This window comes from Clinocottus analis, unplaced genomic scaffold (assembly GCF_023055335.1).
Source record: "Clinocottus analis isolate CAN_PGR_092001 unplaced genomic scaffold, fCliAna1.0.p SCAF_9, whole genome shotgun sequence".
Taxonomy (NCBI): domain Eukaryota; kingdom Metazoa; phylum Chordata; class Actinopteri; order Perciformes; family Cottidae; genus Clinocottus; species Clinocottus analis.
Window position 1 is genome coordinate 19,400,965 of NW_027176251.1, and position 16,232 is coordinate 19,417,196.

Sequence of the window (16,232 nt, forward strand, 5' to 3'; positions counted from 1 at the left end):
CCTCGGTCACCATGTGTGTGATGCATTTACTATTAAAACAAAGAAAATACATTAAGATGAAAAGATGTCATGATGTAGCCTTTTTTCAAGCTTCAGTAATGTCATAAAACGGTTTTCTACTGTAGTTTTTAGCCAACATCACTCAAACAGGAGGAAAATGTGCATCAGGACTATTTCCTTTAACAGGTCACAGGTTCATACACATGTGGTGCTCTGCTAATGCTACATTTCCACGACATGGTCTGGCTTATTTAGATCCACAGTACCTACTCTATTGCAACAATAGCTACTCGTCCAGCGGTCCCCATCTGTATTTATACTTTAAACCTTTAGAAAAATACACATTAACGTTTATACTCACTAACTCAAGGCCTGTCCAATACTTATGCTCATAATAAGTCCATGTTTTACATGATTAAAAATGAAATCTCAGCCAGCATATCATGGCCGCGGTCAGACGATCCTCTGACTGGTTGGCGATGAAAGGCTACGGCGAGAGTCTGTGTGTTTGTGTTGCATTGGAGATGATGTCGCGGACATGTCATGCAGCGGCGCTCTGATGATCAGTTCAGAATCCAGCCGACTGGAGGGGTTAATATGTGAAAAAGGTACCAGAAAAAATCTGAGCCGAGCCGTACCACACATGGTGAAATTTGGCATAAGTCTTTGGATGGCATGGAACTCTATGGCACAGAGGGAGAAGATACATCAGGCTTTGATACACACAATACTTGCGAGTAGATTCATTAATTGTTGAAAAATAGAATGTTTCCTGAAGTAGGAATTTAAAGACTGCGTTAGTATCTCAGCCTAAATCACTAGCCATGCAAGGCTGATTTGTCCATTTATTTATGTTGCGGCCCAAAAACATATTTGTACAATTTTACGCTATAGCTTTATTTATTACACATGTGTTTTTAGATAGTTACTAGCTTTCATTCTCGTGTTCTACTTTTAGCACACAGCTGGAAGTCCAGTCAGTGAGCTCAGTGGTTGAACCTGATTTCAATAATGATGCTAACACATGGCGGCGGGGAGGCTACTCTGAGACACCCCCATCACTCTCCTCTGCACACATTGTAGTTGGAAGCAGACCAAAGCATGCCATGCTTAGCCGCCTCCCTCCCCAAAGGGCTGCGATACAATAGGCCAGTCACCCCGCCGTCCTGTCCACTCCCCCTCTGTTAGCTACAAAACACTGGCATGCTCCTCCAGTTCCCCCTAATTGCTGCAGTGTGGCCACTAATGAGCAACACCCACACCCCTTTGCAACACCCACCCCCTACACCTCCACCCCACACACACACTTCTTTTCCTCTGCGAGCACAGAGCTGCCACTCAGCCCGTCTTTGTCTCTGTTTTCGTTGCGGCTGTGTTTGTCCTCTGCTTCCCAAGACAAACTGCATCCAACATGAGGTCTATCAAACGTTTAAACCTCCGTGTTGTGTTTTACAGAGATGCATACCAGGCCCATGAGGAACACCTGACATGGTGATCACACACATGACATATATTGTACTTCTGTCCATCTGGCGAGACGGATCCCCCTTTAATGCTCTCCCAAAGGTTTCTTCCTTTTTTTCTTCCCGTTAAAGGGTTTCTTTGGGGGTGGGGAACCGATGTGAGGTCCTGGGACTGAGGATGTCGTATGTGTAGAGATTCTGAAAAGCCGTCTGAGGCAAATTTGTGATTTTGGGCGACGCAAAATACATTTAAATGAATTTTATCGGTGACTCATGGCAAAATAAGTGTAAAATAGCCATGAAGCATCTCCTAGAAGATCATTAGACATGTTGGAAACAAATCATTTCGCTGATTTTAGAGAAAACTGCTTGAACCTTAACCTCTCATACTTGCTGTCATCGGTTATTTTCAAGTGAAGACACAAGCCAATTTAGAGATGGTTCTTTTTATTCAGCTGCTTTTGTCTCAACACTTATTGACATTTTTCGTGACCATTTTATGTATGCGTTTCTTTTGATTCTGGCACAGGTGGTTGTTGTCCTCATTCTTGATCCTGCCTCTGATTGGGTCTAATTGGCTCTGATTGTCGAGGCATCAGTGAGCACAAATTCAGACCTAATGAATTGCCTAAAATAATCATATGTTGGCTCGGATCTGGGTTCTGGAAGGAGATCAGCTTTGCCTTGCAATGAGATATTATTACATTCATTACCGGTGCACTCACTCTCAGTTTCCCGTCCAAATGAAGCGTTTCATAATCTGGATAAACTGTTGGCTTGTTTACAACTCGTCAGATGATCAGATCCCTCTTGTCTGTCAAACTCTGATCCAGTCCTATCGTTGTGTTCCCCGCAATTATTTTGTCGAGCGCAACTGGCAGCCTTCAAGGAATTAACTAGTTTGAACAGCAAGCCAGTCGACATGGTCTTCGACTTTTCTTTGTCATATCATTTTGTAAAAGTTGTGTTTTTGTGGCAGTTGATCTGTGGACCCGACCCCCACAATCTGTTTCAGTGTGGTATACCACCTTCCCTTTTTGTTTGCTCCTCTCTGTCTGTTTTCCCTCTGCAATTATTGCTTCAAAGCTCCACTCTCTCCCCATTCTGTCTCTGTGAATGGTGCTATGAGAGGCGGTGTGGAATTGTTGGTGATGATGTCTGCTTAAAGATCTATAGTGCCTCTCTCTCCAGCACATCCATATGCAGACACAGTGGCACTGAAAGATAAATCACTCCTCCGATCCCTCATCCCAGCCCCCGGCGCAGCTCAGGTCCTTTTTTCAGGTCCTAGCGTCTGAAACACCGGCTTCAGTGATGGATGGAGCCTTAACAGTCCGGGCCGGGGAAAGGCTATGACAAATGCTTCCTGCACCGCCTGTTGATGGGGCTATATCAGCCGAAGTTGAACTGAAGTGAATTAGCGGAAAGGAGGTATGCGTGTCCGCGCATCTCTCCGTATCCCAGCCACAAACAAGGCGCAACACGCCGCCTCAGCACAAAGAGGAGGTGGATGGACCATTATCATCAATTTACTCATTCAGTGACCCAGGGCAGTCTTTATGGTTCAATGTTTAACATTTTCAGAAACTCCCTTCAAAGAGTTTCAAGAACTCAAAATATTCAAATTCCAGGTAGATTTTTTTTAAGCAGGTGTCCTGGATTTTTGGTCCTGTTCATTGGGTCTGGTGAAAAGATTCCTCTGCAGTGGGTAGGGGAACAATTGGTTTTCCAAACCAGAAAGGGCGGTAAATGCAGTTGCAAAGGCTTGGGGGTTGTCCTGGAAAAGGATTTCAACATTCATCAATGTTATGATTAGGCTGCTTTCAGTTATGTTGTATAACATTGTGAACACAACCCCAAAGTCATGTCACATGTAGATCTATAGGTTGGGTATCACAGTCATGTGACATAATCACAGACTGCAGAGTGTTAACTCTGTAATTCCATTAAAAAGGTCTGACCACCACCCGCTTTAGACTTCCTGTTTCACTTTTGATCTCTGTCCCGCAGGATGCAGAGGAGTATGCCGAGCTGCCCGTCAGACACAATGAGGATCAGCTGAACAGCCAGCTGGCTCAGCAGCTCCCCCTGCAGGTCAACCCCCATTCGTACGACAGCGCCCACACCAAGACCCATCTGCTGCTGCAAGCCCACTTCAGCCGCGTACCGCTGCCATGCACCGACTACAGCACCGATACCAAGACCGTACTGGACAACACCATCCGAATCTGTCAGGTTGGATGCAAACTAATTACATCAATTTAGCTAACACTTTTATCCAAAGTGACTTCTTAATATGTGTACTCAACTACATGGATACAACGCCAAAAATAAGAATCAGGCAAGTACATTAACTTCATAAAATATGCGGAACTGCTTCAAATGCTTGTTTGGAGCCAACAAGATATAAAGAACGAGTAGTCTGGATAAATGAGTTCTCAGTCGCTTTTAGAAGATGTGTAGTGTTACTGCTGTCCTTGTGTCAATGGGTTTATTCCACCATTGTGAAACTAGGACAGCAAACAGGCTGGGTGTACGGTTTGACTATGTCCTGACCTGGTTTTGAGATGGGCCTGAGCCATTCACAATGGTAGACAAGGACCAGTGTTTTCAGTTGGACTGGTAGGAACTACCCGGAGCCAGCGCAAGGTGCAGAGGAGCGCTGTAGAGCGGGAGAACTTGGGTACTGATAGGTGAAAGACTGCTGCCTTCTGGAAGAGCTGCAGAGGTTGGATGACACCTGCAGGCTTTGAGTGCACTAAAGAGGTGGGTGGCTTGATGTAAAGAGAAAAAAAGAAGGGGACCCAGAACAGAACCCTGAGGGGCACCAGTAGTGGGGCTCCAAGGTTCGGACATGGATCATCTCCCAAGTTCTGCTGCATGTGTGTTCCTTGAGATGTGAGCAGGGAGAGTGCAGTGCCTGAGACTCCCAGCTGGTATTTAACGCAGTTAAAGTAGGCTGCACATGTTATTCCAGTTCGTCAGATACATGTATAGTGATTTACATGAGACGATTTAGATCAGTTTTGTTATGAATTCTTGATATCGGTAGTAATGGAATTTGATAAAGGTGCATCGTGTAAGAGCTAGAGTTTGAGTTTAAAACATTCAGAAAATGGACTTTATCAACAGAGTGTGAAGAGGTTACTGTGTTGACATCATGTCAAAGTTGTCATGTATTGTGTTGTTGAAATATCTACTGAAATGAGCATGGCAGCGCAAACTCCAGTGCCGGGAGTCTGATCCCAGAGTGCTCCCCGTCAGATCAGTTTACTTTTTCTCACAGCCATTACACAGACTGTGACCCCTTCACTGGGGCTCGCCCTGGCTGAATTGTAGTTGCTACAGCTAACTGCTAACTGGGATAGCTGCTGCCTCTCATCTCCTCCCAGCATTTTAGTTTCCTGGCAATGAAACAAAAACATGAATTTTTTTTACAGCCCCCGATTAGTGGCACAGTACGCAAAGATGGCTTCAGCAGTTTGAGTTTTAGCAGTTAGTTTGAATTGTGCCTTTCTTGCCTTGCTTTTAGTGAGCAGTTGGTGTTTCTCTGTATTCATAACTGTTTGTTTTTTTGATTGACACATTTAAACACATTTAAATTGTGTGGACCCAGTAGTAGAAGTGAAAGGCTGCCCCCTTCTTGTTCGAAGCATTTCCACGATCATAAAAGTTTAGGATCCTTGACAAGAATACCTTCCCAGGTGCTGATCATATAATAACTGGCTAACTTCATGAAATAAAAAGTTTTGAAGCATAAACTCTTAACTTATTCAAATTCATGTAACGTTCACTTAATAATAGCAACATGAGGGAAAGGCAACTAATAGATTTGAGTTATGTATTGCATGTGAGAAGAGAGCACGGTGCTGTGCTGTACATGAAGCAGAGTAAGGGAATGTTCTACCTTAGTAGGTGATTTGTTGCTGAACTTGCTGATCCATCTCATAAATAACATGCGGCCCACAGATTAGATCTCACACCCAGCATTCTCATTGTCCCCGGCAACTTACCAGAGTCCAAAACTTAACAACATCCCTATAACTGTACTACTGAAGCTTAATTTGTATCCGAGGGTTGTTTACGTAGGTTCTTTGTATGCAATGTTTGAAGTTAGGACCATGTCTTAACGTCTGTAAGCCATTGCCCACAGCTCTGTGTGTGTGTGTGTGTGTGTGTGTGTGTGTGTGTGTGTGTGTGTGTGTGTGTGTGTGTGTGTGTGTGTGTGTGTGTGTGTGTGTGTGTACATGTGCTTGTGATTTTCCATGCTGTGTATCTGGCAGTGCTATTGCATGGCTCATGAATGTGGTTACTTTTCTGGTGTCCTGCTGCTACCGTTTACTCAAATGCTTCTGGTCTTCTTCTAGTTTCTTTATGGTGTTTTTTATTGAATGAATCTATCCATCCATCCATCCATTTTCATCCGGGGTCGGTTCGCAGTGGCAGCCGAGCCAGCAGACCGACCCAGGCTTCCCTCTCACCCGCAACATTTTCCAGCTCATTCTGGGGGACCCCGAGGCGTTCCCAGGACAGCCGGGAGATATAATCCCTCCAGCGTGTCCTGGGTCTTCCCCCGGGCCTCCTACTATTTGGACGTGCCTGGAAAACCTCGAATGGGTCCAGGAGGCATACAAAGTAGATGCCCAAACTACCTCTGCTGACTCCTTTCGATACGAAGGAGTAGCGGCTCGACTCCCAGCTCCCTCCCGATGTTCAAGCTCCCTACACTATCTCTAAGGTTCCCAACCCTATCTCTAAGGTTCCCTACACTATCTCTAAGGTTCCCTACACTATCTCTAAGGTTCCCGACCCTATCTCTCAGGCTGAGCCCAGCCACCCTACGGAGGAAACTCATTTTGGCCGCTTGAATGAATCTATATATATTTAATTGACGCTTACAGTGTACATGAAATGAATGTCTGACGAACTGTCACCAGGTCTCAGGTTGGGCTTTGTGTCATCCATGACCGCCAGCTAGCCTCACATTGGCTACTCTCTGTCGCTTCAGTATTGCGTATCTAATGTCAACACATGAACTCAGATGATTGTCACAGTCAGAGAGCGAAAAAGCCAAATTCATTGAGAAATATATTTTTTTTTTTAAACTAGCTTGAGATGGCATCAAAAAGATGATTATCTTGAAGTTCCTACTTGATCTCCTCAGGCAATGCTGGACGTAGCTGCCAATGAAGGCTGGCTTGTTACGGCCATCAGCATCTGCAACCTGGTGCAGATGATCGTCCAGGGCCGCTGGCTGCACGACTCCTCACTACTGACGCTGCCACATGTTGAACAACAACACCTCTATCTGTTCAGGTACAGTCCCATCACCTCACCACCGGTGCAGCACTAAGGACTGCATGAGGATGATTTGGAGCCGGTAGATCTGCCGTCACTCTCCCAGCCACGCTGACAGACAGTGAACATCACATCTCCTTGTGTTCCATTAACGTCCGAACAGTTTCTTCACACGCCATCTAAAGCAGTCCGAGACGGTATTAGGGTCGTCACATACCTTTGTGAATTTGTTCTCTCATGTTTTATTTATCACCTCTATCGGCAGTACACATGAGGGAGCCTGAATGTTACTGTTCTTCTGATAATTGTACTTCTAATACACAAGGCTGTGGTACATTCTGTATTACACATTTATTTGGTCTCATTTTAAGTATTTAACATGTGGATTTTAGATTTTTAATCAGCGTTTTAATAACATGTGCATCATTAAATGGCTGGGTTCATTACGCACACATTCCCTCTTCTGCTGATTTCTAGATGAGGCACTCTGGGTTGGGACGGTTTGGGAAAAGGACTCAAAAGTCTCAATGCTGGTTGTTGTAACAACAAACAGTACTCCGTATCGGTAGCACTATTATTGTGTTTCTCCGATTCGAAGTTTCTCAAACTCATAAACAGCTACATAAAGGACTATGAGTGAGTTCATGTTCAAAGCACACATCATAAGGATTTGTAGGTCTGTGTCCTACAGTGTGGAATAATTGAGTTCAAACTCAATGAAAATGGAAAGAGAGGGTCCTGTGGTAAGAGACAGCAGGGGGTAGGATTTGTTATGATGTCTCCCTTCCCTCTCTTACGTCACAGGAAATGGGCAAACAGGAAGGGGAGGAGCAACGCGGGAGGCTTCAACTTGCCCATCGAAGGACTTCCTGAACTGATTGCTGCCTGCGACGGAAAGGAAAGTGTTTTTGCTGCCATCGTCGGTCAGGAGTTTCAATCAAGCCAGATTGGCCAGGTAAGAGTTCAATATGATCACACCAAGAGCACAAAATCAACAAAATATATGCACTTATATATATATATATATATATATATATATATATATATATATATATATATATATATATACATGCACAAGTTTCCAAATTCAACACAGCAGCTAGATTGCAAGAAGTAAAATATGTCCGTTTTACTCCAATGATCTTCGGAAAGAATCTAATTCCACATTTAGTGCATGCGGATGGCACACACATACAGACACACACACACACACACACACACTATTATCAGTGCCGTGCCCTGCGCAGTCTTGCCACTGTGGTCCCAGATAGTTCCAGGATCCCCAATTACAGCTCCATTGATGGGGTTTACAGCTCCAATTGAAGTGCTAATTGCAGCAGTAATGAGAGTGTCCGGGCACGGCGGCAGGCCCTGTGGCTTCACCCAATCACTGTCCCCGCTTTCCTCCTTCCCCACCTTTTACACCCCCACCCTCCTCCCCTCACAGTGTGGCGGCCTCTCTAATTAAATAATTAGATGTGCAGCAGCGTTCCTGTCTGACTGGCCCAGGGAGAGTAATCCTCACATAAATAGCTTTTGCCGGGTGAACCAGAGAGGCTTTTCTCCTCCCAGCCCTCAGTGCACTTCTACACACACATACACACACACCTACGCACACACACACACACACACATCATTTTTCCTGTCACTTTCTCTGTGCCTTTATCTTTTTAATACCTCGTGGTGGGGCTTTTGGGTTGAGCCAAATGTTAAATTCTCCATAAAAACACTTAAGATGCACATAAGACCAGGGAGCAGCGTGTTGGAATGAATCAGGTTTCATCCAGCGGCAGACAGACGCTACAGCAGTCTTTCTCAATACCACTTTCATGTCATAAGAGAACATTTTGAAGGAATAGAGCGATCATCCACAGCTTTGAGTGATTCATGTGCAGAGTGGCACCATAATAATAATAATACACGTCATTGTTGAGACCCAAAGCGCTAGAAGTCAAGATGGAGAAACATAAGGTGTAAAGGCAGACGACGTTGCAGAGGTTGTGGGCCGCACAGCTTTGTTTTGAGCACTGTGTGCGGTTAAGTAACAAAGGGTTAATCTAATCTGGAGGTAACGAAAAGGCCTGAGCACATTTCTCAGCATCAGGTGGAGACCAGAAAAGGTGAAAGATTGAGGTCATACACATGAGAGCTGACTGTCAAACATGACACCAGAGTTTCAGACCCCAGAGGACGGAGATACCGGAGCGTTGTGAATAATGAGATCCAGGTTTCTGGCTTTAGTCATGGTTACATGGTGCTCATAAGTAGGATCTGTGTTTTTGATCCGTTGAGTTTAAACTATAGTACCTGGCAGGACAAAACAGTAGTGACAAGAAGAGCCCAGCTTCCCCACCTCTGGACACAACAACACAGCAACGACAGGTTTTTACAAAAACACACCAAGTCAGTGCCTCAGAGGAGGAGCAAGAGTTGAGAAAAAAAACTGCTTTATTAGCCAAGTATGTCAACAAACACTAGCGTTCAAAGGTTTGGGGTCATCAAGAAACATTTTCAGTTTCTTCACAAGTTCTCACATGGAATATCCTTCACTTCTAAGAACAAATGTGACGCTCCAGATACTCAACTAGTTCAAAGGAAGGCCACTGTTATAGCTTCTCTCACCGGCAGAACTCTTTGCAGTTGTGTAACATCATTGCACAAGAGTTTTCAAGGGTTTTCTCATCATCCATTAGTCTTCTAACACAATGTACCATCAGAACACTGGAGTGATGCTGCTGGGAATTGGCCTCTATACACCTCTGTAGATATTTCATGAAGAACCAGACGTTTCCACCTAGAATAGTCTTGTACCACATTAACAATGTAGAGAGTCTATTTCTGATTCATTTAATGTTATCTTCATTTAAAATCAGTGCTTTTTTTTTACGAGGAATGAAGGAACACACAATAAACAGAACAAAAAAGATAGAAACCATTCTTTACAGTGCATAACAATTCATTTGATACATATCATTTAGAATTGAATGCGTAAGTGCTAATTCCCAAAGACAATCCAGTTCCAGTCTGACTGCTACAGGATCCTGTTATCGTGGATACAGTGTGACTGTCTAAATGTATGGGGCAGGATTAGGCAACCATGGTAACACATCAGCGTGTGAGGAAGTTGTTGTGTCGCATGAATTTCTTCGTAGCTTCCCAGTGACCGACATTTGAATAACTCCGATGTTCAGCGGCGTCAGAGATGTCTCTTCTCTCCGTCTCCTCAGGCCTGGGCCTTCCTGAGTCACCTCCCCGTGCTGGAGGTGCACATGAGCGTGAAGGGCTGGTGGGAGCGGAGCCAGGAGCAGACGGAGCGCCCGCTGCCAGCGCCGGCCAACCCGAAGGAGGGGAGCAGCTGGCTGGACGTCCACGCCGACCAGGAGTACGTCCTGCAGGTGTCTCTGAGGCGCATGAACCTGGGCCAGCAGAGGGTCAGTACCAGGACCAGGGAGGAGCCAAGACACAAATGATACCTCTGAAATGGAATAAGAGTATAATATTAAGACCTGACATACATTACATTTCATTGAGCTGACACGTTTATCCAAAGAGACTCACAATAAGTGCATTCAACCTTCAGTACAATCTCAGAACAGCAAGAATCAGGATAGTACAATTTATTCAATAAAGTCAAGCTACAAAGTGTTATCAGTAAGAGATATTTAAGTGCTACTAAAGTGCTGCTACTGCTCTACCTTCCTTATTCAAGGTATAGTCGAAAAATATATGTTTTTAGTTTGTGACGAAAGATATAAACACTTTCTGCTGTCCTGATGTCGATGAGGAGCTCATACCACCATCGAGGAGACAGGAAGCAAACAGTCGTGACTTTGTTGAGTGTTTAGTTCGCAGTGGCGGAGCGACAAGCTGATTGGTAGAAGCTGAGTGGAGTGACCGAGCTCTGGTGTAAGGTTTTACCTTGTCCTGGATGTAGATCGGACCCGATCTGTTCGTAGCACGCTACGCCAGGACCAATGCTTTGAATCGGGTGCGGGCGGCCACCGGGAACCAGTGAAGGCCGCGGGGCAACAGAGTAGTGTAGGTGAATGTCAGGAGGTTAAAGATCAGTCCAGCTGCATTCTGGAGCTGTAGAGGTCGAATGGCGTTAGCAGCTAGACCTGCATATCGTGCTGTGAGATATTTTACTGAAATGTCTTACTGATCCAGTTTTAAAATCGGCTCCCTTCAGAGATCTCATTTGTACCAACAGTTGGGTTTTAGTCCGGAATAAACAGAACCAATTTTTTTTTCCTTCCGTATTTTTTGTGTCTTAAGTGATGAGATGAAGGTGAGGGATAAGTGTCATGTCGTGCAGCGACACTAAAAGAGCTTGTTTCCGTCCGGTCAGATTATTATTATCAGACGTGTCGGACAACAGGATGGAAAGAACCCTGCAGAGAAACCAAACCTTTAACTTTCTCTTTCGCAATAACAAACAAGAAAGCCCGGGGTAAAGAAAAGCAGGTTGTTTCTCTGCCGGGTTCTTTTAGGGGCCGAACATTGAATGAGTGATTACATTACAGCCGGTTTAGCAGCTGCTCGGACCGGTTTCATAAGCAACTGAACCCATTAGTCACTTGGACTCAAAGACATTGGAAAATACCAAAGTTACCCTTCCATTCTTTAACTCGGCCTGTCAAAGACGGACCATTTGAGTTAAAATACACAATCTGTGTACACTGGAAGAATCTAAACTATTCATTCAAACCTTCCATTCTATTATTCCTCCTATTTGTTGAGCTGAAATGTATTTTTCTATAATAACTAGATCCACAGAAAGAGGACGCCCTTCTTTTAAACATGCTCATTTATAACAGCAAGACGGGGCACCAAATGGATGATCGGACACTCGATGATCTGTTTTTATCTTTCGACTCTTTGTAGTGCAGCATTCTTTGCATGTTGGCTGCAGATGCGGCGCGGCCCGACAGAGATATACTGATCTTCAGAGGCGGTGGATACTTAAAGGGCTCCTCCAGTGATTTAGTATTGTGCTTCTTAAAGCTGGCGGTGGGGGGAAGTGAAGTGTAGCTGCAGGTTGGTGCTGAGATATAGACTGTTCTAGGATCAGCTGTATATGGAAGATATTTCTCCTGGTCCCATAAGCAAAGTGAGTCAAAGGAAGAGAATGTACTTCTGGTTCTTTGGCCTGTCGGTTTACACAACTTTGAGACAATGATACTTTTTGTAATACGTCCTCTGTCTTCGTCTGTGTAGCAGGGCTCACTACAGGCTGTTCATTCAGGTCTCCTGTCTGTGATTTCAGAGGAAGCAGGACAGTAAGGCCCAGGCGTCCAGGTTCCCCAAGGCGAAGGATGAGGGCTGGTTCCTGATCATGGGGGAGGTGGATCGCAGGGAGCTGCTGGCCGTCAAACGGGTCGGATACGTGCGCCACCAGACGGCCGTGTCTTTGGCTTTCTTCACACCCGAGAGGACTGGAAAGTAAGCAGCGGTGCTAAGAGGAGGGTTCAGGGCGGGACACGCTGCGGGGAAAACAATGTTGGTTACGCAACTTCAAGATTTAGTCCTTTACACTCGTGCAAGGAAAACATCCAAAAGACACTGTGAGGAGTTTAATTTACTTCTTTGTCTGTTTGCGTCTGTCAATTTCTCCTAAATTCAACAAAGGTTACCAGTAGGTGTTGCCTCATTTACACATTTTAACATAACGTGATACTTGGAGTGGAAAACTTGGAGTGGCATGGTGATATCTATTAGTGAATAGTTTTAACCTAGTTTATTACCCGACAGTGTCTTTAGAACATATGGAATTCCATACGTTTTACTTATTTTTAAAGCTCCACGTTCCTTCCTCTCTATATTCTAAAGGTTTCTCCAGAGGGGTTTGTTCATATATCATTTATTGCCCCATGTATACAACATTTTATTCCTAAAAACATAATTTTAGGACTTTTGTTTTCTAATTCATGGAGTGATTCAAATAGATAAACCCTTTTCTGGACATGCATGCTATTTAGAACATATTTGAAAAGAAAAGAAAACGTATATATTTCATATTAATGATTTAAATGCATGGTCTGTATTGGGGAAGTTCCATGGTGATATCTATTGATTGAAAGTTTTACTCCATTGACCTGCTGGTACATAAACATTGTACAGCTATTCAAAGGAGAAGTTGAACTCCATCATTATGAGGACTAACAGTGTGGACTAGTTGCAGAACATAGTTGTCAAACACTTCCACATGTTTGTCATCGTTTAAGTCGGCTGTAAGTTGTAACACGGTCGTTACTGCTCAGAAAACTCCTAAACTGTTATGAGGTGTTTGGTCTAGGAATGTCAGTCTTTTTCAGTTCTCAGGGGATGACATCATAAATCAGCCGTTTAAGCAGAATATAGCAGAGTGTTTCTTCCTGCTACTTTCAGATGCTCTGCCTACTATTGTAATAAGATTCAAATAGAAAGTAGTCCGGGTGAAGTGACCAAATCTTATGAAAAGACCAAGACCGTGGCTCTCAGCCCACTGGTTCCTTCTGAAGACGTGCATCTTTATAAATGGCTCACAAATTTATCATTTCATTTATTAATTGCTTTAAACAGATTCTGTAATTTCCTAAAACAGCTGGACACTGAAGCCTTTAGCAAACGTTCCTCTTGGGTGAGTGTTTGAGCCAGCAGGACGAGGGATTTATTGACAATAAAAACAATCCAGAGTATCACCAGACTTCTCCTTCAACCAAACATGTTTACACTGGGAAGAAGCTGAAACGAGTCAAAGAACCCAACAGAACCTGCAGGTTGTGTGTCCACGCCTCCGGTCTCACGACCCATCCCTGTGCCCTGTGCTTCCAGGTGTATCTACACACTGTACCTGATGAGTGACAGCTATCTGGGTCTGGACCAGCAGTACGACATCCACCTGAACGTGACAGCGGCCAGCATCGAGGCTCAGGTCAACACCGAGGTGTCCGACTTGGTGACGGACCGGTCGGTGAAAGTCAAGGGGAGCCGATGAAGGGGGGCGTTCCTCATCCTGTTCACGGTTCTTTGTGTCACTGCTCGGTGATGATTCGGTTCATTCCACATACTGTTTACAGCGACGACCCACTCTGTGTCAGCTTCTCCCCTCTACGTCTGCTTCAGGTTCCCCTGGTTAACAGGAACTCTTTCGGTGTGTATTCTGAGTGAATTGAAGCGACTGTTGACACAAAGTCATTACATGTGTGTCTCTCCTGCTCTTAGTTTCTCTCATTATTTATCAGTGGGAAATGGGCGGTCTAGAAGATTATCTTCTGATTCTTTGCATCAGAAAGGTGTTATGTTTTCATGTTATTGACTTCACCTCATTTAACTCACAATTCAATGAGTAACGTTCAGTCGCCTCAATCCAAGACGTCACAGCCGGTGTTTATCACCATCATAAATGCTTGTGAAATAAAGCTTTCTTTTGCCCAAACACAACCAGTCTCCAGTCCCTGAGAATCCTCTAAAACACGTCGGAGTGAGACCGAAGGCCTCGTGTGCTTCAGATGAACTCCCGTGTCCTCCGATCACGTCTCGAGACTGAATGGTTTCTGGCAACATCACGCCGCCTCCCTCATCTCTGTGTCTTCTGTCTGCTTGCACGCATGCAACAATAACTTACTGAATTAGTTGTTTGAGAAATGAAAGGCAGGAAGCATGAGACAGAACTTTTACACCGGCACGTTCACACCCAGCCAATCATTGGCCGTCTGGCCGGCTATATGGAATAATCTATACCCAGATTCTGCCACTGGAGGTTTCATACGCTGTCGGATGAGCCGGCGGCATACGGTTGGGGGTCACTTCCATTCTGTATGCCGCTGTAGTTTGTCTGGACAAACTGGGTTCCACAACATTTACTCCAAAAAATCAATTCCAGTCAACATCCAATATGAAACAGGCTTCTGTGGAGCTGTGTAAACAAGTCACGCGTTACCATTTCATTGGCTGAGGAGGAGCATCACACAAAAGAGATATGTATCTGGCAAAAAATACACAAGTTGGCTCGATATTTATATATATCGAGCCAACTTGTGTACTTATAATACACACAGTATATATAAACCGTCTGATTCAGGCAGGAAATGCGTATCACCATGTTGTTGGGCTGGGTTTGGTGCTACAGGTTTGGTGCCAGAGGTTTAAGGGTTAAATGCTGCCAGCAATTCAATTCACTTTATTTTGTAGAGCCCAAAATCAAAGCTGTGCCTCAGGGGGCTTTTAAATTTGTACACATACGACATCCTCTGCAAAAAACAACTTTAATTGGAGAAAAAAAAGAAACAAAACCTCTAGGAGAGCAACAGGAGGATCCCTCGATCCGGATGGACAGAAGCAATAGATGTCATGTGACCAGAATGAACAACGTAACAGAGTTACAGCACATTACATGAATATGACAGGAATTATTCAGATAATAAGTAGTAGTCATGGTGAAAAACTTACAACCACCAATAATAGCATCAGTGGATGTAGTAACTTATTGCAATGCAACTAGCAATAATAATGATAATAGTGTGAGGTGTCGGGCAACAGACTCAGCCACGATCCATGTTCACCTGTGAGGAGAGAAAGCACAGAGACTCTGGGTAAGAAGTAGAGTTATAATGTGCATTAATGGGACATGAGTTCATCCAGAAGGAGCCGGTATAGAGTCAGGGATACTGGTGGGTTTGTGCGTTGATCTGATTTAGAATCAGAAGTTAGTCAGCAACTCTTTATTGCAACCTCCATCCTAAAGTAACCCCCCCACCCTGCATGTTGGTTTAGCAGGAGGGAGAATGTGTCTTCAGTGTGTGAAACGGGACCACGCTGACTGTTTCTTTAATCTGCCGCAGTGGAGTTCAGTGCATGTGTGTGAAACATGCTTCCTCCCACTACAGGGCTTCACTCGGCATCACTAAACTGCCACATCTGTGTTGTCACATAAATCTTCTCCTCCCGAGAAAAACACACCGTGTTACTCAGAAGTGTCCCCAGCTGAAAACCCGAGGTGGTGCAGAAATGTGACGAGAGTGCAAAAACAGGTTCACATCCCGATCCTTCTTTGTGGGGGGGGGGGGGGTGTCACTCCTCGGATGTTCGCTGGTTTTAATTCCTCCACACTGACAGACCGTCGGTCCAGAACACTTCTTCTTGTGTGCACAAACATCCACTTGGACTCAAGGATGAACTGAATTGAATTTAAGGATCCAAGTTTATAGGTCAGAGGTCACTGTGGCCTCCTGAAACGCATTTGTGGCCTTAACTCAAGAATGAATAAGCTAATTATGACAAACATTTCACACAAAAGTCTACTGGGGTCAAAGGATGAAGTGAATACTTCCTGTGACGTCATATTGTTGGTACTGTACTGATTATTGCCCCGCCCCCCAGAAACCAACGCACAAGTCAGTGTTTCTGTGTCTGTAAAACAAATTTTAAAATGAAATTATCCTACAAGGTGACGTCATTCAATGTCTTTCGTCCAATCAGAAGTCCTAAATC

The 16,232-nt window shown here is 44.4% G+C and overlaps 1 protein-coding gene across 2 annotated transcripts in view; it reads left to right on the forward strand.

Moving 5' to 3' along the window:
• Window positions 1-14,183, forward strand: part of ascc3 (activating signal cointegrator 1 complex subunit 3) — a 140,706-nt gene extending 126,523 nt beyond the window's left edge. For both annotated transcript variants that reach the window (XM_068569664.1, XM_068569663.1), the window contains exons 37-42: window positions 3,474-3,698; window positions 6,628-6,779; window positions 7,566-7,716; window positions 9,989-10,192; window positions 12,028-12,203; window positions 13,575-14,183. In XM_068569664.1, the coding sequence (XP_068425765.1) occupies window positions 3,474-3,698; window positions 6,628-6,779; window positions 7,566-7,716; window positions 9,989-10,192; window positions 12,028-12,203; window positions 13,575-13,737 (1,071 nt within the window). In that variant the 3' untranslated portion in view covers window positions 13,738-14,183. The remainder of the gene's footprint in view (window positions 1-3,473; window positions 3,699-6,627; window positions 6,780-7,565; window positions 7,717-9,988; window positions 10,193-12,027; window positions 12,204-13,574) is intronic.
• The last annotated feature ends 2,049 nt before the right edge of the window (window positions 14,184-16,232 follow it).